The sequence below is a fragment of the Seriola dumerili genome, unplaced genomic scaffold (genome assembly GCF_002260705.1).
Source record: "Seriola dumerili isolate Sdu_G_001 unplaced genomic scaffold, Sdu_1.0 BDQW01000321.1, whole genome shotgun sequence".
NCBI classification, from domain to species: domain Eukaryota; kingdom Metazoa; phylum Chordata; class Actinopteri; order Carangiformes; family Carangidae; genus Seriola; species Seriola dumerili.
In genome coordinates this window covers 3568447-3594684 of record NW_019174576.1, presented here as the reverse complement: position 1 = coordinate 3594684, position 26238 = coordinate 3568447, and the positions used below count along the sequence as shown (strand labels likewise).

General features: G+C 39.3%; 3 protein-coding genes across 3 annotated transcripts; 2 read left to right on the top strand and 1 right to left on the bottom strand.

The window, feature by feature from the left end:
- Positions 1 to 1472: 1472 nt before the first annotated feature.
- LOC111231954 (dimethylaniline monooxygenase [N-oxide-forming] 5-like) lies at positions 1473 to 8731 on the top strand. The gene is made up of 11 exons (XM_022759251.1): positions 1473 to 1553; positions 3002 to 3142; positions 3312 to 3500; positions 3607 to 3772; positions 3928 to 4070; positions 4382 to 4581; positions 4839 to 5072; positions 5479 to 5600; positions 5689 to 5761; positions 5906 to 5975; positions 6059 to 8731. The coding sequence occupies exons 2-11, from the start codon at positions 3011 to 3013 to the stop codon at positions 6419 to 6421; spliced, it is 1692 nt and encodes a 563-aa protein (XP_022614972.1). The 5' UTR covers positions 1473 to 1553; positions 3002 to 3010; the 3' UTR covers positions 6422 to 8731.
- On the bottom strand, positions 8724 to 15771 carry ctns (cystinosin, lysosomal cystine transporter). The gene is made up of 11 exons (XM_022759254.1): positions 15741 to 15771; positions 15385 to 15462; positions 14960 to 15038; positions 14343 to 14433; positions 13859 to 13962; positions 12696 to 12833; positions 11928 to 12027; positions 10786 to 10905; positions 10464 to 10634; positions 9802 to 9919; positions 8724 to 9123 (listed from the first exon to the last, which is right to left on the bottom strand). The coding sequence occupies exons 2-11, from the start codon at positions 15458 to 15460 to the stop codon at positions 8981 to 8983; spliced, it is 1140 nt and encodes a 379-aa protein (XP_022614975.1). The 5' UTR covers positions 15461 to 15462; positions 15741 to 15771; the 3' UTR covers positions 8724 to 8980.
- Positions 15772 to 19772: 4001 nt separating this feature from the next.
- On the top strand, positions 19773 to 25979 carry LOC111232017 (uridine-cytidine kinase 2-A-like). Its single transcript, XM_022759347.1, has 7 exons — positions 19773 to 19883; positions 21390 to 21549; positions 21776 to 21872; positions 22547 to 22689; positions 23153 to 23250; positions 23359 to 23407; positions 24042 to 25979. The coding sequence occupies exons 1-7, from the start codon at positions 19779 to 19781 to the stop codon at positions 24176 to 24178; spliced, it is 789 nt and encodes a 262-aa protein (XP_022615068.1). The 5' UTR covers positions 19773 to 19778; the 3' UTR covers positions 24179 to 25979.
- Positions 25980 to 26238: the final 259 nt, after the last annotated feature.

The following is a 26238-nucleotide window of genomic DNA, read 5'->3' as shown; positions in this document are numbered from 1 at the left end:
GGGAAAAGTCTACCCCTCTCTGTCCATGTTATTCTTCTGTCCTTTTTTCTGAGCCATTATCTCACTCCTCCCTTACGTGCGCCCTTAGATCCTCTCATGCATGTTTTCTTTGACTGCACTGACCTGTCTGATGGACTGTACTCTTTCCACATCTGTGCAAATAAACGTAGCTCAAACATCACCAACTGAAAACATATTGTCAACTCCAGTGCACGCTGCACATAAGTGACTGGATGACAGGTTGAAACCTCTGGAAGAAGCTCAAAATAGAACTGCCCCTCCTTTGTGCTGACAGGAGCTGGTAGAGTTGGTTTGGGCTGGATGCCTCCCTGTGGAGGTAATCTATGCATAGGGCAGAGACTGAACATGCAAGGAGGAGTAACATTTCCTATCTGGCCTGGGAACACCTCGGGATGATCAGGAGCTGGAGGAAGTAATTTGGATGGTGTGGATGGATGTATGGATGGATGGATGGATGGATGAATGGATGGATGGATAGATGGATGGAGCTCTAAGTGCCATTTTCACTCATCATCTGGAGAGAAATGGAATGCTACATTAAAGTGCGCTAGGAGCCCGCAAGGCAATCTTCACCCAGTTTGACCGCATGTACCTGCCCCTAAAAACAAGACAGGACAATTTATTTATTTGACCAGATATTTGTCACTTATTGCCATATTTGGTACCTTGTGATGTCATGCTCTGACTCATTTTACTGTAACAGATTGTAGTAGTAACAATGTTTCCAACTTGATACTTTGAAATAAAGTTCCATGAAATACCTTACAGAAGATTAGCTTGTTTTCAGGATATGTTCAAACATTAAATGGGTCATACTCATACAATATGTGCAATGAAAGAGTTATTGAGCTCTACCTGAAACAAACTGCAGAAAATTCAGTTATATACGTGGCAAAGCGTCCCTCAATCACAGGAGTCCTGAAAAACAAAATTGTTGTGTGGTAGAAAATGAAATACAATAACTATAATATAATGCATTCAAAAAGATGTGTCATGATATGTAAGTATATAAGTCTTCTGGCCACTAGGCGGCCTGTTTTACCCAGCATCTATTCCTCAGGAGCAGAAGGGCAGGTAGGGGCGTGTAACTAAGTTACCAGGGCCCCAACACAGGGAGGGGGGCCCTCACAAATCCCGGAATTAAAGCATTGGGTTTTTTTACCTGTTATTTCAAAATTGACAGTTTTGGCACAGTCAACTGTTACTGTTGGCAGCATAAATAGTTTGACTGACCATTTTCTGTATCTAAAACAATATCAGAGCTAAATTCCCTACCCCCGTGGTGTAAATGGTTTAGTCCACTCCTGCACTGGGTGGACTTGTTCACTTCCCTTCAGTGTCACATGTTCTGCACAACACAGCATTCAGAATATATGAAGACATTTCCACTCCACCAGACAGGGTCAAAGTCCCTCCACACAGTACTGTTTAACTGATGAAATGATAAGCAACAGCTCAGTTCATGTGAGTTTACAGACTGTTTAACATTTGGTCACAGCTGCACAGGACTTGCAGTCAGCTTGCTGGAGAAGGTGAGAGCAGCTAACATGTACTTAGACTTCAACAGTACCAGTAGTGTTGTTCAACAATGATGAGACCAAGTTTTGTGCCAGTGATGTGCTGCTGATTGTTCCTGTGCCAAAAATGAGTCCGACACGTAGACCGTTAAAGGATTTACTTCCTCAAAATTTGAACAACATTCCTATGAGTTTTAAAATAGTTAATGCTGTGAGATACTTGACACTGTAGTGCTTAAGAAGTTACAAACACACAGCTGAAAATCATTCTGTTTTACTTGGTACTGAGGGGTAGAGGGGAAGAGACATTCACCCATTTAATGTGTCTCGTCCTTCTATTAGGTGGTATACCACTTAGATGCTGCTGTCTGTTTCTGGTGTTATTCTGAACTTCTATACATATCGCAATGCTCCTCACAAGAGGCTGTTAAGTACAGTTATACTCTTGTGTAGCTCCTTTGTAAAGGAGTCACTGACTTAGAGTTATTTATTTTCACTATCATTCCATCCCTATGTAACACAATGACAGAATGTAGGCCTATGATTATTTTGGTCACGGGTTTCAAACACTTTCTGTTATAAAACATATAAAAGCAAAAATATTACCAGATGGGGGACCCTAGGACAAAGGCTTATCAAATGGTGTGGTCACCATTTGATAAGCTGAATTTGTTTCAGTTTTGGGGTCCTTCATATGAAAAAGTTTGAGAACTACTGTTTTAAAAGTTCTGTAAACGATTGTCACTGCCACTAGACGTCACACTAGACCACCAGCGTCTCAGACCAAAGCTGCTTCGTTGGCCACACCTCTGACTTCTGTGTGGCCTTGAACCCCCACCACACACTTTCTTCACATGCTCAATCAGCAAGGTGTTAAGACACTCAGTGAAAGTGGCCAATAAAAACACAAGAAGCTCAAATTAATAAAGTTAGCCTACATGAGAGCCAACAAATCAAGCCACTACAGCTAGCAGCTCGTAGGGCTCTCCATCTCAAGACAGATAAAATAGTACTGGCTCCATAGTTGGACTGGGAAAGAAATTCAGCCTTGAACTTAAGTGCTGGGACCAGTCGCATTTGACACTGATGGAGCCGGTAAAGACACTGACAGAGCCAGTAAAAACAATATGGATGTTTTGACAGTCCACCAGCCGGACAGGATTTGAGCTGGCGGTTCCCACTGCACCCACCTGCCTTAGTCTCTGCGCTTGGGTCCTCCCTGCCTGTATCTCAAAAACTATTGGATAGGTTGGCACCAAACACTAACTAGTAAAATATAAGCATATAGCAGACTAAAATAATATGATAAACCTGTTAAATACAGTACATCTGCATGTTAGGATTGTTACTTTTATCATGTTAGCATGCTAATATTGGCATTTAGCTGAAAGCAGGATTGCCTCACAGAGCTGTTAGCTTGGCTGCAGGCTCTTTCTGATACATTATGTCCTTCCCTTCACAAGTGTTCAGTAATGGTTGGACGTGTGGCGGTGATTGGAGCAGGCAGTTCGGGTCTGGCCTGTGTCAAGATCTGTGTGGATGAGGGCCTGGAGCCTGTCTGCTTTGAAAGCAGCGATGACATTGGCGGCCTGTGGAGATTTAAGGTGAGTGCAGCTCTAAGAGCATCCCACATATTAATCTTGATGTTTAGTCTCCATTCACGATATATGAACAAAGATTGTGTAGCTTGTGTTCAACAATAATTAACAGCAAAACGTCCTTATCACAGTGATGCTCTCATCGGCACTGTCTTGTTTTTCTTTGTGTCCACAGGAGTCACCTGAGGCAGAGCGATCCAGCATCTATCGCTCCTTGGTGGTCAACACCTCAAAAGAGATGATGTGTTTCAGTGATTTTCCCATGCCAGCTTACTTTCCAAACTATATGCACAACTCTCAGCTCCTGCAGTACTTCACACTCTATGCTGAGCACTTTCACTTACTCAGATACATTAACTTCCAGGTTAGTCCTGTGTTACCATGCCAAAAGTCTCACTCAAAATTATCTACATAATATCATGTAAAGTCTAAGATATTAATTTGCTTCATTGTGCACATTCATGATTCAGACCACAGTGAGGAGTGTTACACAAAGACCAGATTTCTCTCTGTCCGGTCAGTGGGACGTAGTGACCATAAACAGGGATGGAGAGGAAGAGAGACACATCTTTGATGCAGTTCTGGTGTGTTCAGGTCACTACACCCAGCCGGCCTTACCACTGTCAGAATTTCCAGGTCAGTAAACAAATAGATATCGCTTCTAAAACAGTTTTGTTCAACACACTGTACACTGCCATACAAGTTTTACAGAATTTGATGGAGGATTGAAGTGGGTTGATTTATTTTGCGTCTTGTTTTCCTTTGCGGTTGCAACATCTGTATCTCCCCAGGATATGAGATGTTTTCTGGCAGGTGTTTTCACAGCTGGGAATATAAAGATGCAGATGCCTGCAGAGGAAAGAGGGTGGTGGTGGTTGGCATTGGCAATTCTGGGGGAGATATTGCTGTGGAGATTAGTAGATCTGCAGAGAAGGTAGGATAGAGAAAGAGTTGAAAAGCTTTGTCTCCAATTCTACAGGACAACAGTGACCAGTGGACTTGAGACAGATGATATGTACACGTATTCTTTCGTATATTGTGAGGTTTTTATTTTACAATTATATTGCACGATAGCGTACAACATTCATCAGCATTGTCTTTTAATTGTATAGGAAGAGGTTGCTGATATTAAATATCATACATTATTTCTATCTGTCTCATTTTTTCTGTATAGACCTAAAAATGTTACACTGACAAGGATATATGCCCCATGTACTCACACCATCTTCTTATTCTCTCTGATAGACATTTCTCAGCACACGACAGGGGGCCTGGGTAGTTGGCAGGATGTCTACCAATGGTCTCCCCCTGGACATGACAGCTATCACCAGGCTCAACAACATCCTCATGATGCTTCTCCCCAAAGCTCTGGTCAACTGGGCAACAGAGAGAGCACTGAACCACAAATATGACCACAGACTGTACGGCCTGAAGCCCAGACATAGGTGACACATTTTCTTTACCTGGACGTTGTTGATTCCTCTCTGCCTCATGATCCCAGGTGTCCTGTCACACACCTTCAAAAATCTAACCCTTTGGTTTAGATATACATTGTACCTTTAATGCCAACGTAAGTAAGTCACAGTAACAACTACATATTCTTCTAGACATGAGAATGAGCTAATACAACAGAGCAATTTTCAATGTGAGATAATATATGAAACAAAATAATATAATATTTATCATCTCATCACTTTCCCAGACTTTTGGACCGAAGGCCTCTGATCAATGATGATCTTCCTGGTCGAATCCTTCAGGGGGCGCTAGTCATGAAGCCCAACCTGAAAGGGTTTGTGGATTCAGGAGTTGTGTTTGAAGATGGCACAGTGGAGGAGAACATTGATGCTGTGGTCTTCTGCACAGGTTATAAAGGAAACTTCTCATTCCTGCCTCCAGCTCTGTCTGAGGGGCCTCATGGAGAGATGACACTGTACAAGTAAGTAAACTGATAACTTTTATTATGTACTTTTTATGTACTTTTTTATGCTTTATTATGCTTTACCATGGACAGCTTGTATACAAAATATAATAATTAATAGTTTTATTTAAATGCCATATGCTTTGATTTTTTACACAAAATGACATTCATTTATGGACATTTTTATAAAGTTTTTAGTAAAAGCAAAGTTAAATGTATGATGACCAAAAATGATTATTCATTGAACTAGGTTGTAATGATACGTCTGAAATGTCAGATTGTAAGATACGTTTCTTTGTTACAGTCACTCATGAATGAGGACCTTATTTGGATCTTAATTGTGTAAGGATTTTCATTTATTATTGTGATAGAAAATTATAATTTTAAAGGATGACTTTACTTCTTTTTTTTTTTTTAATTTCAGGAGGCTGTTTCCTCCGTCTCTACAACGCCCCACACTGGCCATCATGGGACTTTTCCAAACAAAAGGACCAATCATGCCCATTGTAGAAATGCAGGCACGGTGGGCTGTTAAGGTCTTTACAGGTAAACACTCGAAGCTTTATACACACACACACACACACACACAGGATTGATGAGCAACATGTGTCAGTCTGTGCTGTTTACCTTGAAGGTTTGAGTCATCTTCCATCTAAGAAGAAAATGCTGGAAGTCATTGAGTCTGAGAGAAAGAGAAACATGAACAGGTAGAAATCATCTTCACAATGATATCCCTTAGATGGATCAGACAGATTATTAATGTCCTTCCTGTGGAAAGCTGACGTTCAACTCAAAATGTGTATTGTTGATAATGACATATGAAGGAATCCTCCTTTCCTTTGTTTTCTCAGCTATCCCTGCCCACGACAGGCTGCTCTCCAGGTAGATTACATCCCATACCTGGATTTCATGGCCAAGCAGGTCAGTTCAGTTCAGCTTTGTATAAAACTGTGTTACCATGTGTATATACAAAAGACACAATCATGTTAGACTTCCAATTACAGGTAGGAGTTCGGCCGAACTTCCTGATACTACTTCTGAGAGATCCTGTGCTATGGGTGAAGGTCGTCTTTGGTCCCTGCACTCCGTATCAGTATCGTCTCACTGGCCCTGGTCAATGGGCGGGAGCCCGACACGCTATCCTTACTCAGTGGAAGCGGGTTGCTCAGCCTTTCACAACCAGAGCGGTACCAGAACCAGAGACCAGGGCATCGGTCATTTTTTCCCCCTGGCTGTTCACGTTTGGAGGAAGCGTGATAATGGCTGTGTTTCTGTCTAGAGATAAGATCATTCCAGCGCTGCAGGGTGCAGCTCAGATTCTGGACAGGAGCAAGATTTTTCTGAGGAACACCTGGTTCACCGGTTAACCACAAGAACATAATATAAAATGTGTAAATAGACTCATCTACTATGATAAATACATTTGCAACATTATCTAAAACACAACAAACCAGAGGGTACACAGGTCTGGGAACTGTACAAAGTCATCTACTATATTTCTGGTGTTTTCCTCGTGTCCTCCCACTTTTGATGTGGTGTACAAATGCGATAGACAACACAGCTGACAAGCTAGAACAGCTTCCTCTATTTTTTCCGTCTCCTTAAAGGTGAGCACAGTTAAGACGAAAGTTTTTTTTAATTTTTATTTAATTGAAAATAATAACAATTATAAAAGATATAGACATGTAAAACAAAGAAGAAACAAAGCGAGGCAGTAATTATAACACTACAAAAGAATATATATATATATATTTAAATAATGCAGATTGTCTCTTTGCTTAGCCCATCAAAATAACAGGAATAATTAATATTCATTTTGAACCTTTCCAGAAGATGCAGGATATACTTTTATATATTTCTTTCATTTTATTGTTATTACAATCTGATAGCCTTCATGCTTTTTTTTTCCAATCCTGAGTCATAGAAAACAGAAGACCAGAAAGTCTGCATTGGGGGATCTTGTATCCTACAACTAATCTGCTTGTTACGTCTCTTTTTGGGGGGACTTCTAAATCAAAACCTGCGAAGCACCTTTCGAAATGAAATCAAAAACAACAGCATCTTGTTTTGACGTAGAAATTCAACATGAGACATTATTAACCCACTGTAATTTAAGGTTTCTACATAGAATGATAGTGCTACTGAACCATTTCTGAATAAAGTTTTATGTTTAAATTGAATATCTAGGTTATTTTTTCCATTACATATATAGGTATGGATATATAAACCTATGTATACCTTTAAACTTTATTTTATTTGGTATTTAAAAAGTCTTAAATGTAACAAAGCAAAAAAGCAGGAATGTGTTTTAACGACATCTCACTGTTAGTTTGGTTATTTTCTCCTCCAAAAAACTCATGGTGGACCTTTGAGTTGAGTGTTTTGTCACACAGCTGTGTTGAAGTGTAATAACCAGAGCTCAGCTGGTGGTGTCTGGAAGACACTGATCATACTGTGATGTTTCTGGACATCTTGGCGCCCCTGAGGAGACTGGTCTTTTCACTGTAAAACAACATTAGTTTCTTAAAATCCCTGTGTGATTCTAACATTGTCAAGTTTCTGATCATTTTTTGCAGGAGTTTCTTTGACTCAAGGTCTCTCTGTACTGGGGTGCAGGTGTTAGGTGAGACTTACAGGTCCTGACCGTGTTTTATGATCCAATACTCATTTAAATCTATTTTTTTTCTTTATTATATAACTTACAGTACACATTTTAGGCATGCACTGAACAGTTTAGATACATTTTATAGCTGAATGGCTCTGTATAATGAAGTAAGTTAGTTGTTTCTTTATGTTGTAATCTCCAGAGTGTCAGTGTGCATCTGTGGCAGTATGATCTGCACAGGAACTACACACAGACACTCTGTAACCTCAGCACCAACAAAATACTGAAATCAGAAGTGTGGTTTCACCTGTTCAATGTCACTGACAGACATAAAACTACCTGATTTGACAGCTGTTTTCCAGGAGGTAACATCTGGAATAGTTGTTAGATTTATAGACTGTTAACCAAAATGCCAGAATCGGTCCTGATCACAACCATGTGATCCTCACTTTCCCTTTAATTTCCAGGTCTAGATAATTGTTAATCATTAATCACTCTTAGGGCACACCTGTGTATATACATGATTCTTACAAAAGGAACTGCTGGATCACAAATAATAAAATATAATAATAAAAAATAGTGCCCCTCTACAGAGCCTGCCTGCAGTCTTCTCTCAGTATCAGGTGTTTACTGCAGAGCGAGCAGTAATCTAACACATGTATTGGACGGGCGGAGACGGACTTTTAGAAAGAAAGAGCACATGAAATTAATTGCAACAGATTTCTTCCTCCTCTTTGGTGCCCTTCTAGCTGATGGTACAATAAACAACTTACACCTAACCTGCACAGTCGGTACTGAGAAAGGCATCTGTTCTTATAAAATATACAATGACCACACTTGGCTAAATGTGTGGCTCTTTGCTGATGTTTGTTGTAACAGTGGATAGTGCTACAGTGCTGTTCAGTCCTCTTTCTGGGAGTCTCAATTAGCACAATCAGACCTTTAGCAAACACTGTCACTACTGCAAGCTTAAATGCCATATTGAATTTAATAAAAAAAAGTGTTTCATCAATTGTTCTTTCTATACATTCTATCAACTCAATATTTGTACAGTGGTTAAAAAAAAAAGAAAAAAAAGGAAAAAAGTGTTGATCCTGAGATGTTTTAGAAGAAGGCACACTGAGCTCAGAGCTGCTGGATACAAATCAGACGTTTAAATCTGCTCTGGAGAGCTCCATGACCACCATGACCTCTCTCCAGTAACTTGAATCATCTGTTGCTTGATCAAGATTCGTTCATTCGTGTTGACCGAAAATCGGTCATGTGCTCCCATGTGAGTGTGTGTTTTTAGACAATCTATCCACACAGCATTGAGTCAGCATCAGTCTTCTTGCGCTGTCACAGCTTCGTACTGCGACCGTCTGTAGAGGCAGTAGTGCTGAGTCATGAAGAGGATGTCAAACACCACAGAGAACAAACCCAACCCGAACTTAGTAGGATCACCAAATATCAGCCTCCACTCATCTGAGGAGAGACACACACATGACGGTCAGTGCAAACAAGCAGCTCTGTCAGTCAGATATACAGTAAACCATCTGCTGTGTAAGATATGTGTGTGTTATCACCAGCAGGTCTTAATATAAATGCTGCTGGAAGAGCTTGTTTGAGTTTACTGGTGCCAAATCAGATTTGACCAGTTATTAAACCCAGGGTTTCACTGACTTTTCCCACCAGCTCTCTGAATATTTAATGGATGTGTTCGGTAAAAACATGAAAGATTATAACTGTTTGTGTGTTATTAGCTTAGGTGCATCGTGACTAATTAAAACAGAAAACCAGGTCATTCCAAAGGGGTAGGGCGATGATTAAAGCGATCACAATTTCGTCGTGACAATAGCACGACCTGACTACGTATAGGATCGTGCAACCCTACCAAAAAGGTTCACATACTTCTTGGTTTTTGCACTAAATCACTTTTTTACCTTTGAGTCAAGAATAAAGTGCAGACATCTTTGGGTGATTAGTGATCCAACCACAGAAACTCAATTTTGTTTATTTTGTTATTTTGTCAAATGGAAAACCTTATTTAATCTCATTCAAATATGTGGCTGTTACATTTACATTTGAAAACTGTCTGCCCTAAATGCTACAAACAATCCCAGATGAAGTACATCACGGCTCATATAAAGCTAAAGTACTTACCATTGTTGTAAGACTGTAAGATCATCTGTAGAATACTGAGGATTCCACCGGTGAAGTCCAACAACACATTCCCAATACTCCACCCCTCAGTGCTCTTTCGTCTGTAGTTCATGTACGCCTGGAAACACAGTCAGAAAGCAGGCAACACTGTCATCATCTGTCAGTGATAATTCCTCCCATGACAACAACAAAATCATTCTGTGGAACAGCACTGAAACAGACGCTCTTCGCGTATGTTGTATAGGTTTTAACAGTAAACATGGAATCAATGAAACTGCAGTTTTTAAATCAGTGTATCTTCTCTACACAGAGTGAGCAGAAAAATACAGAAAATTGTACAATGTAATTCAATTCAATTCAATTCAATTCAACAGTTGTGTGTCAGTTCCTACCTTTATGAAATTTAGAATCTCAGTTTTTGACAATGTCGGTGAGGTGAGTCAACTCTCATCTGTAGTGAGGCTGTAGTTTGTGCTGTTGCTTTGTTTTATTGTATTGTTTTCCCAATATACTTTCAGAACAAACAACGGCAGTCTTAAATAATGTAAACTGAACATTTTATCAAAGATAGTATTTCCTGCATGGCTACTGTGTTTCAGTGCATTTTATTCTCCCTGTGTCTCCATCTTTTTTTGGTGTCTGTGTGTGTGAGTGTAGCTTACCTGCGGCACATATTTGATCAGAGTGACTGCTAGTTTGATGTATGAGAAATAGTAGAGGTAATCCAGCCAGGTGATCTGTTTTGCTACAGCCAGAAACAAGCTGACCAAGGCAAACGCCCAGGCAATCAGCAACAAAAAAAAGGCCGTCCAGGAGACCTTTTGACCCCCCCTCTGAAGGAGAGATGACGCAGTGGAGTCAGTGATGTCTGCACGTCCACACATATCATATCACACACATATGACTGAATCAACTGCTTACAACTACAGTATGTAACTTTTCTCCAATAAGTTTCACAAGCATCTCTACATTACAGACACACACCTCATACACAGCTGCCTGGCCGATGTACACCAAACAGAGCAGGACAGCATGGAGACTGAAGAAGACGTCATTGGCGTTGACAGGGTTAATTCCATTCGGGTTCTTCTTCAGAAACTCCTCCTGCAGGGCAGGGACACAGCAACTTTACAGAAGACGGACTCTGTATACTGTACTGTATACACTGTACATGCATCATTCAAAACCAACTGTGGCTAAGTTCGGCTATTAAATGAGTGATCCAAACCCTACACTGTGTTGCATCAATTAAAATATACCAACAAAATGTTTCTGAACAGTTTGTCGTCGCTGACCTGAGATTCAGGCTGAAAGCAGTGACCTGGGAGGGAAATTCATCAGACAAAAATGTGGCATTGTATCTGATTAGGTAAACATGACTGTAACTGTCATTTACCAAAATGATGACGTCAGACAGCACTGTCAACAAGGACAGGAGCCATGCACCAAATGTGGCCTTTACTTCAAGTTTCACTTTTTTTAATAATAAGTTTATAGTAAGATGCCTCCCTGTTTACCGATGTGTTCCTGTTGCTGTGCTCAGCCCTCCCGCTATAGCTGTGTTTCAATTCAGGGACCGCATCCTTTGTGGGGCGTGGTCTATGAAGGCATTGCCTTTATGGCCACTGTCAACCGCGAAGGCAAAACTGAAATGAGACTGTCTGGTCTACGGAGCTTTTCCCATTTATCCTGAGTCACTGTTTTATTTCCACATTTGGAAGGAGCCATGAAGGAGCCTTTGAAATGGGACAACCTTGTTGCGCCACTGTGACCTAGTCAGTCTTGAAATGCAGCCTTCAAAAAGGATGCAGCCCCCTGAACTGAGACACAGCTTCTATCAGTTTAAAAGGGAACAATCCCAGGAACTTGAACAAATAAAACATTATTTATTCATGTCCATTTCTCCTGGTAATGTGAGGCTCATAGAAGATTCCCATTCTGTAGCCGCCTACTACAGTACAGTTATGTATATGACTGCAGATTGTTGGTTACAGTGGTCCCCCTGTGGTTTAGCAGTTCATGTCTGAAAGGTTTCTCCAGGCTCAGCAGTACTTAACACAACTGGTAGACTGATCTTCATGTGTATGAGCAGTGGAGTTCCCTTTTAAAAGGAGGGAGGAAGTTACCTTTATATATGGGATCCAGAACAGCCCTATATTGAAGACACTGTAAGCGATGAAGCCAGTAAGGTTGAGAGCCAGGAAGTCAAAGTTGAGACCTACAACACTGAAAATAAATATGTTGGTGTTATTTGTCGGACTCAGTTTATTTTTCTCAGTTGTGTATCCATTTCTGCATGTACAGTCATGTGAGAAAGAGAGAGGGGAAGTGAAAGAAGTCTTGTCTCTAAGGTCCACACCTCGCCACTGAGTCACCAGAATACCATGAAACCCAATCAGATGACTACAATACAATAACTACAACTGATCTGCCCAGTGTGACCCGGCAAAAGTGTGAACCATGTGTATTTTCTTCTGCCTATTACATAAAATGAATGAAAATACATTTTCAGAAAACAATAAGTAAATAAAACATTTTGTTGGGGCATCCTGGTGGCCTGAGGGGTGAAGATGCTGATCATGTATCTGGAACATCACAGTGTGACTCCAGCCATCTGCTTTTTTTTATTTATTTTTTTTTATAATCTATTTATGTGCTTTATTTTACAGATATGTTGTTTCGTAATTATTTCATAATGATCAAGATTACAGGGAATAACTGTAACCTAAGCAATGAATGCTGTACATATAACATAGCATGATTCTGTGTGTGTGTGTGTGTGTGTGTGTGTGTGTGTGTGTGTGTGTGTGTGTGTTTCTGTACAACTGATTCTGTGCTTCTTTGAGGTGAAGTCTGTTTAAACAACAGTCCATTTGGGACAGACAGTAAACTACCTTTTCCTCCTCCAGTTTTCCCATGCTTGTGGATAGAAGGACACCGACCAGGCCAGAAAGTAAATCCAGCCAATCACTTGACTTATTACTGCCACAATGTTGCTATGGATGACCATAAAGCGGATCCTGACGGACAAACTAGAGAGGGGAAAGAGAGGGGAAGTTAAAAGGATACGTTCACATTTTTTCAAGCTAGTAAAATAATACTCACATGTACATTGAAGGACAAGCACCTTTCTGTAATTGTTCCTCCTGTCCATACTGGCTGTGAAGAAATCCCTTCCTGAGGCAGTTTTGCTGTGTGTCAGTTCACATGCTTCCATACTCACTTGCTATTTTGAGTGCATAAGTGCTTTCACACTGAGAAGTATGGTGACATGCAGTGCACTACCCGAACAGTGCACTCAAAATCGTCAAAAAGTTGAGCGTGAAACTCTCGGACATTTCTCACCCCTTAACGCTCACCTTCTTGGCTACGTAGAGGATAATGACCATCATGCCGCATTTCTATGCCGCATGAAACAGGGCACATGCAGGAGAGTAAAACATTCATCCTTAAGTCACGCGCAGAAAGCAGCCGGTGGAAATTTTGGCGGACGACAATCGCAGTCAAATGTTGCGATTGTCATTTCCAGTAAGCGCTCAACCGCAGTGTTTGATTTGAGAAAACACTACCCTGTCAAAATTCACGCACCACCCCAGTGAGTATACTGTGCACACAGTGTAAGTTTACTAACTCAAGTGTCTGATTTGAGACACAGCTCTTGCTTTGTGTAAAAATGCACTCCTAGATTCACCCAAAGCTAAAATGAGGCTTTGATAGTGTGTTAGACAAATCAAGTGATTATCTTCCAAAGATACATTAGTATCAAATTCGTGCTTTGTGTAACTGCCCCCCTGCCGTGTCTCAGCAAGGAAACACTGGCAGTAGAAACACAAACAATATATTTTGTAATAAAATCACTGTAACTTTGGAGGATATCCACTTTATTTACTGCTGAAGCCTCATATTAGCTTCTGCTGAACTGTAGAATTACTTTTGACACAGAACACAACTGTGAATTTTGTCTCCTCAAATGTGCATATGTGTAAGTGTCAGCACTGTTTTAAGATTAGACTTCAAGTCTTATGTCAGTGCATGCTGCTTCTGTACTGATACCCACCTGTTGAGGTCCGTGCTGTTGCTAAGCAGGTATGTGGTCACCTGGCCGACATCATGGGCTGTCAGATTGAAAGTGACTGAGGTTGCGTCCACTGGCAGCAACACCTCAACAAAAAAAAGAACAACATGAACTCAAGAGGTTTCAGCAGTCGCATGTATCCCCCTCCCCTTCCTCTACATATGATCCCTGTCTGCTGATGTTGACGCTTGCACAATGTTGAGTGACATTGATTTCATATTATAGATTCAAAGTATATTTTATGGACATCAATGGAGCTCTATGGCATAGAGGAATAAGCTAGATCAGACTATTTCTTATCAGGATAAATTGTTTGCAAATTCATTCAATCATTACAATTATTCTCTGGGTACGGATGTGCAGAAGGAGATATTTTATATTAAGTTCAACGATGCATAAACATAAACTTGCATCCAGACTCGCCCAGAAGAAGACTAGTTTGAAAGTATTTGATTTCATGTGTTACCTCCTCTGGGAGTGTGATTATAGATGAGTAGTTTGTCTTGGAGCTGTAGGTGACATTAAACTGAACCACAACTGACTGGTTGGCAGGGGAACTAGAAAAAGACACAAAAATTCAGTCAGAACAACACTGATCCTGACGGCTGCTTTTACAAACTACGTTAACTACATTAAGAGCTGCCAGTGTGTGGATTTTATCTTGGGATTGACTTGGAGTGAGTTTTAGAATCTAAAATGGATTTAGACTCAGACTACAGACCATCTTGTGATTGGATAACATCAGCCGCAACACTTGTCAACATGCTGATGTTCGGACCCATCAGTACTCAGTAGTCATTACTACATTGGTGAATGTAAAAACAAAACCAGCCCTGCTGTTGCAGCTGGTAAGAATTAGCAAACCTTTTGATGAATGTGAGGTACAATTATCAGTGGTTTAAAACCATTTTGTAGGTGAACAAAATCTTGCAAAAAAACTCAACTCAAATGGGTTGTACAAATAACTTATTGTGTCTTGATGGAAGGTAATCAGAACAACTTTCCCCAGTATATTATTGTACAATTAACGTACTGAAAGAAACTTCTCTAAAAGCATTGCCCAGAGTGTGTTTGTGTGGTTACCTGGAGGTAATGGTGATGTTTGCTAGAGAGTCCTCCTCAAGTGTGACAGCATCAGGAGCAAGCAAATGCATGCTGGAGTCTGGAGGACAAACAGAGATGCTCACAGAAACAGTATGTTGATTGGCATCAAAAGGTGGTATGGATTGACATGATCATAATAAATTAAACATTATATTTAATCTAACATCATCATAATCATCATGAGGTTTCTAGAACCTGTACATCTTGAACATATGTTCCATTTCCTGAATGAAAAAACAACAGGTCAAAATACAGCCAGGTTCAACTTTTTTGAGGAACAACCTCTGTGTTTTTTGCCTGAGCCCTCTGGGTCAGCACCACCACGATGCCAATGCTATGAACTCATTGAAATATATTTTTACAGTGAAGCTGGTGTAGCCAAAATAGCCATAAGAGTCAGTCACCTGAGAGGTTGGCCAGTGTCCACAGGAGCAGCTGCTGAGCAAATAGCCACCTCTTGCCCAAGCCCAGACCACCCATCTCTGCAAAATGTTAGATAGTGTCAACCTAAAGGGACACAAGGCAAATGAAGCACCTCAGCAATTAGACACAAAAAACATCTGAGCAGCTGCTACAGGAGCAATATGGTTCACATCAAACTAGCAGAGTAAAGACACAAACTGAGTGGTAATTCTAATACATCACGTCAAAACCTAAACATCATAGTAGGGAAGTAGTTGCTGACTTACGAAACAAACTAAATAGACTTAATAACGCCCGCATTTACTTTGTCTGAACCAATAAAAATGGTAAAACTCACCGCAGCTGTGTGTGCTGCTTCCGCTGCTTCCTCATCAGCTGATCACAAGCACAAGACCAAACTGAAGAGCTTCTTCTTCCTTGGATTTGTTTTTGTAGGTGGTGGCGCAGTACCGCCACCAACTGGTATGGAGCGTGGATCAGGACTCTAACCCATAGACTGTATATATAGAAACGGACGTCGGCTCCGGGTCATGGATGTATTATAAGAACATCCATGCGCCGGGTCTGGAAAATGAAGCCAATGCGGAAGTGCCTTAAACTTGCATTCTATTGAATGACCATCGGGGGGCGATTCTACTAGTTGCAAAAAGAAGTCCGATTGTATTGAAGTCTATGGGAAAATGACCCTACTTGTCACTTGATTTATTACCTCAGTAAACATTTTTGTTATGTGTTTATGGTCTGAATCGCTAGTTTGAAGTTTTCTTCAATATAACATGATGTTCATTTTTTCATTATGGTAATTATGGCCCTATTTAAAAGAAAATAGACATTTAAGCAAATTGGTTTTAGGGCGTGGCTACCGCGTGATTGACACACAGGGGGACCTGCCTATTAATCCGGATAGAGGCCAGAGTGATGTGTCGGACATTGGATTTGTCATTGTGTTTTCAGTTTATCAAAGTTAGCTCCAACATGTTTGCCTGAAAATGTCTTGTTCTGTGTTCAGTTGTTCTAAAAGACGGTTCTAAAAGACTCGGAAGAGTCGGCGGTTCATTTTTTTTCCAGTAAGTACATTTTGTTTTAAGCCTATTTTTTGCTAGCCAAAATTAGCATCCCTGTTAATATCACAGTTCAGGTGAAGATGCACCTTGCTAACCAAGCTAGCCAGCTAGTGCTAGCGTTAGCTGATAACTTAGCGCTTGCTATGCTAACGGTACCTGTGCCCGCTGGGCAGGTAACCTGTGTCTACCTGGGTTAGCCCGTGGAGGTGTTCAGTCAAAGTCAGAATTTAATCGACGTTAGTCTAACGACGTTTGGTTTGTGTTTCTCCCACATGTGACCCAGTTTAACTGATCTGCATTAGTGTAATGCGCAGCGTTAATGTCAGTTAATACATTGTCCATCAAGACGTCGTGATAGTTCAAGTTGAGATAACGTGACGTATACAAAATTTGTAGAAAAATATGTTATATAGAAGATTGTTCATTTAATACTCAAACCAGTCCTCAACTGAAGCAGACATTCATGTACATATCCTGACAGCTGATGGGTGTTTGTGATTAGCTTCCATGATTAGCATTTAGGAAATGACAGACTAACTGTTGATTAGTTTGATTATTATTCTCTGACTTCAGTATTCACAGGTTCAGTTTCTTACCTGCAACTTCATTTCTGCTGTTGTTGACAGGTGATGGTAGCAACACTTTTAAGAACAGAATTTACAAATATTAAACTGTGATTAAGTGATGGATCAACTCTAGCACTGTCACCACCTCCACAGGTGAAAGTATTTACCAATTAACATCAGCATGTTTTTTGATCCTTAATTGTCAGTGTTGTCGGGCAGTAACATTTAAGCATTTCTAGTATTTATGTTAAGCTAACATAGAAATAGTCATACAATGCTGTACGTGTTACTATTATATAAATTCATGCCAGCTGTGCTCTATAAAAACCATCAACAAAGTTAAAGCAAGAGCTTCATAAATAACCTTATTATACATTATAAACTACATTAATTTAAACAATTTACAACAATGGAAACATGTATTAAAGAATCTAATAAGTTGATTAATTAAATACTGTAGTGTAAAATTTAAAATCAGCTGTAACTACTTGAAATCAAAAAACAGTTGTGGATGAAGTTAAAGCTGAATTTCACTGTCATATGTAAGTTTGCTTAATAAAAAGAAGTAGTTGAATCAACAGTGCAACTGATTTTTTAGAAACAAGCATAATCATTATTCATAATGTTTGAGACAGTTAATATTTATTTTCCAGTAACAATCTCCCTCTAAATAAGTGATGCTGTTGGAACAGCATACTGATATTTACTATAATGGCTGAGGACTATGAAATATGGACTCTGTTTTAAACTATTGACAATTTGTTACAGCTACAGTGGAGTCCAAAAGTCATCTGACTGTATGTCTGACATGGAGCAGAGAGTGTAATAAGACAGTGATGGTGTAGGGAACAAGGAAGCATTGCTAGCAACTTTCAATTTACATTGTTTATTGTTACTATTATTCACCTGATGTCTCATGATGATTTCGTCCAGCATTGCCTCTGTTTTAGCTCTGTCTTTGGTCTCCACCCGCTCCTTAGGGAAATCTCTGTGTCTTTAGCTGCTAAATGCTCCGTTATGTTCAGCAGCTGTTCATTGACTGTATCTGTCTGCGCTTTGCTGCTGGGGAGGTAGTAGACAGTGGCTTTTTACAGCTGTTTATCTGAAAACAGCTGAAAAAGACATTCACCTGTAAGAGGACGGGAGGAGATTGCATAGGGGAGTTCAGTAAAGCACCCGGTGTATACAACCGAGATCCCTTTGTTAACGATCATGCTGCCATACAAGTAGGTTGGAAACCAATGTCCTTTCTTTTATATTATTTATTGTTAATTTCTTTCATATTATGTTTACCTTTAATGAATCTTAATTTATTTGAATTGAAAATTGTATAAGGCAAATTGTTGTAATTTAGAACCAGAAGTAGTAAAGTTGTATCCTTCATTTAATTACGTTCTTTGTTAACAGGATAAGCAGAATCCTGGTGAATGTTTGAGAGAGATTCCTTTTTTTACCTTTGGATGCATTAAGAATGTAAGATGTTTTAGTTACCCTTTCTTTATTATTTCTGTGGTATGCATGGCAAGGTATTTACTTTTGTTTGTTGTACTGAAGAAATCATCCATCCATCCATCCATCCATCCATCCATCCATCAATCAGTTCCTTGCTGAATTTCCTGAACAAAATAAATGGTTAAATGTCTCTTGGATCCATGTGTTTAATGTGCACACCAGTCACCCCTGGTGACCTGAATGGTTTTATGAGGATGAAAATGATGTGACTCATATGCTGTGGCCTTCACAGTCATCAAATATAGTAATTCCAGTGTTCATTGGAAATGTATTCCTGATCAGTTGTGGGCTAGCGGAAAACCGTATAACAATTATTAATTGTATTCATTATTTACGAAGTTTGTTCATTTATTTAGCTTAGCTCTCCTTATATTGACCATTGCAAGCTGCGCAAACGAGAAACCTTTACTTTGAAGACGAGCTGTTCCTGTTTCCGGCTTTCGACTTTCTTGTTCAATTTTCACTGTACATGTTGGATAACGGAACAAACTGACGCTTTGGTGCGCTGAATTGAATTGCACGTCTTCATTCAGTGGAACAATAACACACGCAAAGCGTTAACAGTGTTCAGGCAGCATCGGCTAATGAACGAGATCACAAACGTCAACATACATTTACACTTAGCACAAATAGGACAATGAAATTAGTCAATACCCCTTAACCTGGCATTTTTCATTATATAACGTGAACAACTGCAGAAGAATTATACTTCATGCACGGACCATGGTAGGCCTATGTATTATCTCATAAATCAATGCATTGATTTACACTATTTATAGTATTTATGCTGATGTCATAGTTACTGATGAAATGTCCAACAATTAGACATTTGTTTGAACATGATTATTTCATGTCTGATAATACAAACAAGTAATCAAAATAGGATAATTGAAAATATGGAGTTTGGCTTATCCCTATATGTAGCCTATAGGTAAAGAAAGTCTATTTTCAAATTAAATTACAAAGTGCTTGATACTTAAACATGAAACCTCAGGCTACAATCTGTGTTAACACTCATAGGTCAGTATGAATATTGGACCCCAACTCTAATTTCATCATCAACAACATATAATTTCATTATAAGCAACAAAACTGATCTAAACACTTTTATTGTCATTTTTTTTATCATCACCCACATCAGCTTCATCATCTTCATCATCGACATCATCATCAAATGGGAGGAGCGCAGGCACCCCTGTGTGTCACAGGGCCGCATCGCGCTGCAGATGAAGCATGGCAGGCGACAGCGAGACAAAGCCAGGTGACCAAGCCGAAAATGAGAGCAACCAACGTCAGCCTTTCCTCATTGGTGTGGCCGGAGGGACAGCCAGCGGCAAGGTTTATATTATAATTCATGATTTCTTTTGTTTCATAGAATAAGGTGTTTCATGCGTTGCTTGCTTTCTGTGAGAACCGACACAGAGGGGTTGATATCATTTGCTCAAGGAAATCTGGAGCTAACGCGCATTTTTCTTTCCTTGAAAATAATCGGAGCCTTTTCATCTGTTGGATCAGTCAGACTGATTAATTGTGAGCGTATAGCGTAGGCCGGCTCAGTGCATGCCATAACAGGGTGCACTGTAAAAAAAAAAAAAAGCCTTGTCTTACATTGTTAATAAAGTAGTATAATATATGGAAATCAGCCTGAAGGACTCCCATATATCTTGGTTGTGTCACATTTTTTAACTTGAGGGGATATAAAAGATGGCAAGGATCAGAGGAAAAAGATAAGGGAGATTTGAGTTAATTGCATCAGCTGCGCAGGGTCTGCTGTCTGTAAGCTCATGAAAATTAGAGGCCACAATTTAAACGCACTTATAAACCCTGATAGCTCAATTAACTGCACAATTTTGCATAAACAAGCAAAATCTGGCTGTTATGTCAAGATGCCACGGTGTCTGCAGAACATGGATTTATATGCATGTATATATATCCAGATGTGGTAGCCAGATGAGTTTTTTATTTTTCTAAATTATTATTATCCTTATCTTTATTGTTGTTTCTGGTGGATCTGCTGATCACACTGGATTTTTCTTCTTTGTGACACTGATGTATCCCCTGTCGCTGCTTGTCTGTTTGACTGAATTTCTGCATTATCATCCTCTATTCTGTATCCACTATGGTGCAGTGTTTCAAAAGTTTTCAAGGGTTGCCAATAAGTGTTCTCTCTTTTGAAGATAAAAAATGTGATGCATTAGTTTCATATTTTGTTTAAACAGAGTTTATGATCAGCACACATACCCTCATACAAAATCTAGTCTTTTCGTCCTTCATTATATTTGACAAATTGGGTTTGGTTTGACTTACATCCCTGTCTGATGCAAGTCAAGTTGCTTTGAATCCAGGATTAAGTGTGACATTTTTGAAATTTTTTCAGTGTGAATCTGGAGGGTAGTTTTCCATTTTGTTATCATTTGACTAGCCTTTTCCCCCGACAATAGTTTTGCAGCTGACAGTAGGTTGACTTTATAGGTGATTAAATGAATAAAATGTAAGCTGTGGTTCAGCAGACAGTTGTTGGTGGGTTTGACTTCCTGGCATTACGCCCCATTTCCCCCCCAGGAGTAACTGCTCACAGAACCACCTGTTCTCCCACACATCTTATCCAAAAGGGAAGTAAACTGTAATCTCTGTGTTGTGTCTGCCAGGTTCACATATGATTATAAAGAATCCAAATTTGCAGCTTTTAAAATGACATTGTTTGAGAATAACAACTCAAACTCTGCGTCAAGGCCACAATGACCTGAGTAAATGACACCACTTACGTCTCAAAAACAAAAGGATGTGGTAAATCATATGCTGTATTTTATCATACTCTTTGTTTTATTATTTCTGTGTGGCTAGTCATCAGTGTGCAGCAAGATCATGGAGCTGCTGGGGCAGAATGAGATTGACCACCACCAGAGGCAAGTGGCAATCCTCAGCCAGGACAGCTTCTACAGGGTCCTCACCCCGGAGCAGAAGGCCAAAGCACTAAAGGGCCAGTTCAACTTCGACCACCCAGGTATGTTGTTGTTGGTCACTAACACACCCCAATGCCTTCATGTGTCATCTGACAGCAGGGTAATCACGAAACTTTAGCATCTTTTATTCAGAGATGGTTCCAGCAGTTGATCTGTATGTGACTGAGGCTTGTTGTGTGAGGTTTGCTCAGCCACTGTCTGATGATATTTCATCCTGCCAGAGAAATGACTGATTCTAACTGCACTGTACTCTTTCTCTCTGTATAGATGCATTTGATAACGACCTCATAATCACAACTCTGTGGGACATTAAGGAGGGAAAAACGGTGCACATCCCTGTTTATGACTTTGTTTCCCATTCCAGGTGAATTAGTCTTATCAATTCCATACAGACACATGATTAAAGGAGTGTATCAGCCCATCAACTATAATAAAAATAAATAAATAAATAAATAAAACTTAAGTAACATTAAGTAGTGGATTATTTACTCTACATTTTACACAAATTGATTTTCATGTCATAGTGAAAATGAATGGAAACCAGTGGTTGCCTGGAATGTAGGTAAACCATATTTGAAAATCTGAAACACCACAGTAGCTTTGAAATATGGACATCAGTAATGCAAAGTATATGCAAGTGTTTGTTTTTTTTAAAATTTCTTTCTTTGTACATAATGCACTGGAACAATGAAGAATTAAACATTTAACATTTTTCATTGCAGCTTAAAAACAAGATTATGAAACTCTTGAAAGAAAAAATGACACATTCTTACTTTTACAAAGGAAAAGTTCATTTCATTTGCAATAAAAAATTTCTTTGTCTGGTATGACCAGTAGCATAATGCTGCTAATGTTAGCCAGTGTTAGCAAACTTTAGGCAGATATTGCTGCATCACCTTGAGTTTATGACTCTTACTCTTTGTGACTCTGGTTTTTTGATTTGTCATTGTCACTTGTTATTACAGTGGCTGTTGTTCAGCAAATGTTACATAGGCACGCTTTAAGTGATTTTATATTTAATGTCTTTTTGTATGACAGGAAGGAAGAGACAGTGATAGTCTACCCTGCTGATGTGGTGCTGTTTGAAGGGATCCTGATGTTCTATTCTCAGCAGATTCGAGACCTTTTCCAAATGAAACTGTTTGTGGACACTGATGCAGACACTCGGCTATCTCGCAGGGGTGAGACATACAAGCATGACTTGATGATTCCCTTCAATTTTAAATACAAGAGCAAACAATAATTTGGCATTTTGGAAAATACACATCTTTGTTTTCTTGCTGAGAATTAGACAAGAAAATCGATACCACTCTCATGACTGTACACTAAATATGAAGTTGTCATCTGCAGCCAGTTTGCTTAGTATAATGATTGGAAACTGATATAGAACCACAGTGTGTCATTTTTATGCTTCCCTTTTTATACACATGAAATAAATATACGTGTAAACGTGTAATTTGGTAAGCTTTGGAGGCTGTCTTTGTTTTACCTTTTTGATAGAGCCAGTTTAGATGTTTCCAGTCTTTATGCTAAGCTAACCAGCTGCTAGCTGTAGCTTGATATTTGCCACACTCACAAGTGGTATCAGTTTTTCTCATCTAACTATTCCTCTTAAAGATCACTTTTCCCTGTGCTCATTTTCAGTGCTGCGTGACATAAGTGATCGTGGTCGGGACTTGGAAGGTGTTCTAGCACAGTACATCACCTTTGTCAAGCCTGCGTTCGAGGAGTTCTGCCTACCAGTGAGTGCATATTCTAATGTAATACTACTCAACTCAGGTTTACATGGTCGTGTCCCTGAACATGGACTCATGGTCAAATCCTTTTTCCTTTTTATTGACACGATATAGACGAAGAAATATGCTGATGTTATAATACCAAGAGGAGCTGATAACATTGGTGAGTATTTGTGCTTTTTTTTTTTTTTTTTTATAGCAGGGGAGATTCTTCATGTGCGCTACATTAGAGACAATATCATTGAAACCAAATGTTTCAGACTCTAGCCTCAACAGTGTTATCATGGAGGACACAGCTGTGTTTATTGTTGAGCTCCGAGCTGGGAATTGTGCTCTCAAAACTAAGAAAAAGAACAAAACAGCTTTGTCAGTTGACTGGAGAAATGAACATCACCAAAACAAACTGCAAAAGAAAACCACACTGCAGCTGCTTTAAATATGTTGAAGCAAGATAACCTGAGCTATCCCCAGTTTGTGCCTCTTGTGCAGTCCCATTATATTTGAGTCACAGATTTAAGCACCTGAGAGATAAATACCAGGGTTAAAAAATCTTTCTCATGCAGTGGATGGGATATTTTTTCATTCAGATGGTTAGAAGTCTTTAAGGAATCTGAAAACATCTTCAGGACAGGTGTACGTTTTGTTATCCGTCTGGGTTTTTCCAAGATCGCAGACTATTTACCTTTCAAAAAATCTGCAATGATGCTTAAATTTGTGGCTGAAATATAATGGTAACACACGGGAGACAAAACCTCCGACTAACCTTGACCACACGATCTGTTTGTCTCTCAATGCAGTTGCTATAAATCTCATAGTTCAACACATCCAGGATATTCTAAATGGCGGTTTGACCAAACGGCTGAATGCGTGGTTTAGCGGTTATGGAACAACGAAGAATCCACCAAACATGGAGTCCAGCAGTCGGCCACACTGAACACAGCGCTGTCCTGAGGAGAGGAAGGAAGGTTCACCTGCACGTGCTGAATGTGCTCCACAGCGTGGCTAACAAGGCAGGAGTAGCTGCCAGGAAATCAAAAGGCCTGCTTTTGATATGATTCTGCTTGGATTGAGCAAATCAATCAGATGAAGGGATTTTTTTTCCCCTTGTGGAACTGGTTTAAAGCAGTTGTTTTATTTTTCTCTTTTGCTTGTGTACTGTATGAGATTGAAAGAGGATGAATACAAAGGGGCTCACTTATAATTTAGTCTAAAACTGCTGCTTGCCTTTAACACAGCACTGAAACGGAGTAACTAAAAGAAGCAGTTATGACGTCTAAAAAAGATTTCTAAACACTTGACAGCCTTTAATCATACAATAAATGCATTGTAGCAACATGCTGTTTAATGGCAGGGCCATACCCTATCACTACAGTTAAAGGTTCACCATGTGACCTGACTGATCCCCTTTATCGATGCAAATTTCCGTTTTTTTTAAAACTCCATATAAAGCATATTTCGACTTCTAGAAAGGTGTATGTAATTCTGGGTTGAGATTTTTTGCTGTTTGTGTCATGTGGCCCTGAGCTGTACTTGCTTTGTCATGTGTAAATCTAAATAAGTTATTAGGCAAATGAAACAACCGATTTCCACCTCACATCATCTGATGTATGACATCATCTCCAAAGATAATTTTCCATACAGTCTTTGTGGACTAATCATTTTTTATTTTTTATTTACCTGAATGTGGTATTGACATAATTGTAACTCACTTAATAAGACGTCGATGTAACATAAAGAACAGTTAATTATGTCATTATGGAATTACCACAAAGTATTATTTTTGTTCGATTCCCTTAAACTTGAATCCTCAGATGCACATGTATGCAAGTGTCACTCACAAGAAGACGCATTCAGCTGTGAAATGTCATGAAGTACAAGACAGCCACTGTAAATGTGATCTGTAAATGTTTAATGCAGGTTTTCTTCCTGTATTCATATTTCTTATGATAAAGTTCTCAGGTACACTTTCTTTGCTTCGATTAACATATTCGTCACTGACAAATTCTTGTATTTGATTTAAAAAATATTCATATCCATGTCTGGTTGTAATCTTATGTTACTCTGTTTTGGTTAAGTCTCATTGTTCTGTTTTAATCTGTACGTTGAGAGGAAAGTGCCACATGCTGCTCAGTGCTCTTTTCTAGCTACACAGAAAAATTTCATTTGCTTCTAGGTTACAAACACTGTGGGGTAATGTAGTTGCAGTCAGGGCCACTGAGGACATTGAGGTCATGCCATTCTTCCTGGAATATGAGGGCTTACACATGGTGAATACGTTATAAGCTTTTTGACATAGCAAAATTGACTGCTGACACATTGTCATGGAAGAGAATGAAGCCATCATTATTTTTGAAAGACCCACCATTGACTGTTTAAGTTATTCTCTTATTTATGTTTTCGATGTGTTTGCATTTTGGAGGAAATTCATCCTTGGCAGTTTGGAGAAAACATTTAAAATGTTCATGTTGGGAATACAAAGACAGAAAATCTAATTTAACAATTAATTAAACATGAAAATCCTAATATCAAGAAAAGGGTTAAGGGGTTTGTTGGGGGAGTTTGGGTTCATGACCTCAGTCCTGGCTATGGCCCTGAACTGCATGTACTGTCTACAGCTGTTTCCCAAATCCATTCTGCATCCTAATTCTCTAGTTTGCAGTGTGTTCACACTAGAAAAGTGAGAAAATAAAACAGTTATGAGTCAGTATGCAGAATAAAAAACTTTCAAAACTTTCTGAATGTGCTGTTCATGGACTCTATTCTCCCAGAATGCAATTCTTAAAAAGGAAAAAGAACAGCTGAAAAAAAATTAACTGAACATAAACATTTTTTAGGTTTAGAAAGTATATCATTTCCAGTTAGTGTAAAACGGGTGATTTTCTGTATATTAACTGCAAAAACAGTATCAGGATTAGTATACTGTATACAGAGAGTGTGTTGTACGGAGTTGGGACACAGCATACACTGTATTAAAAAAAGGCCATGAAACGTGAA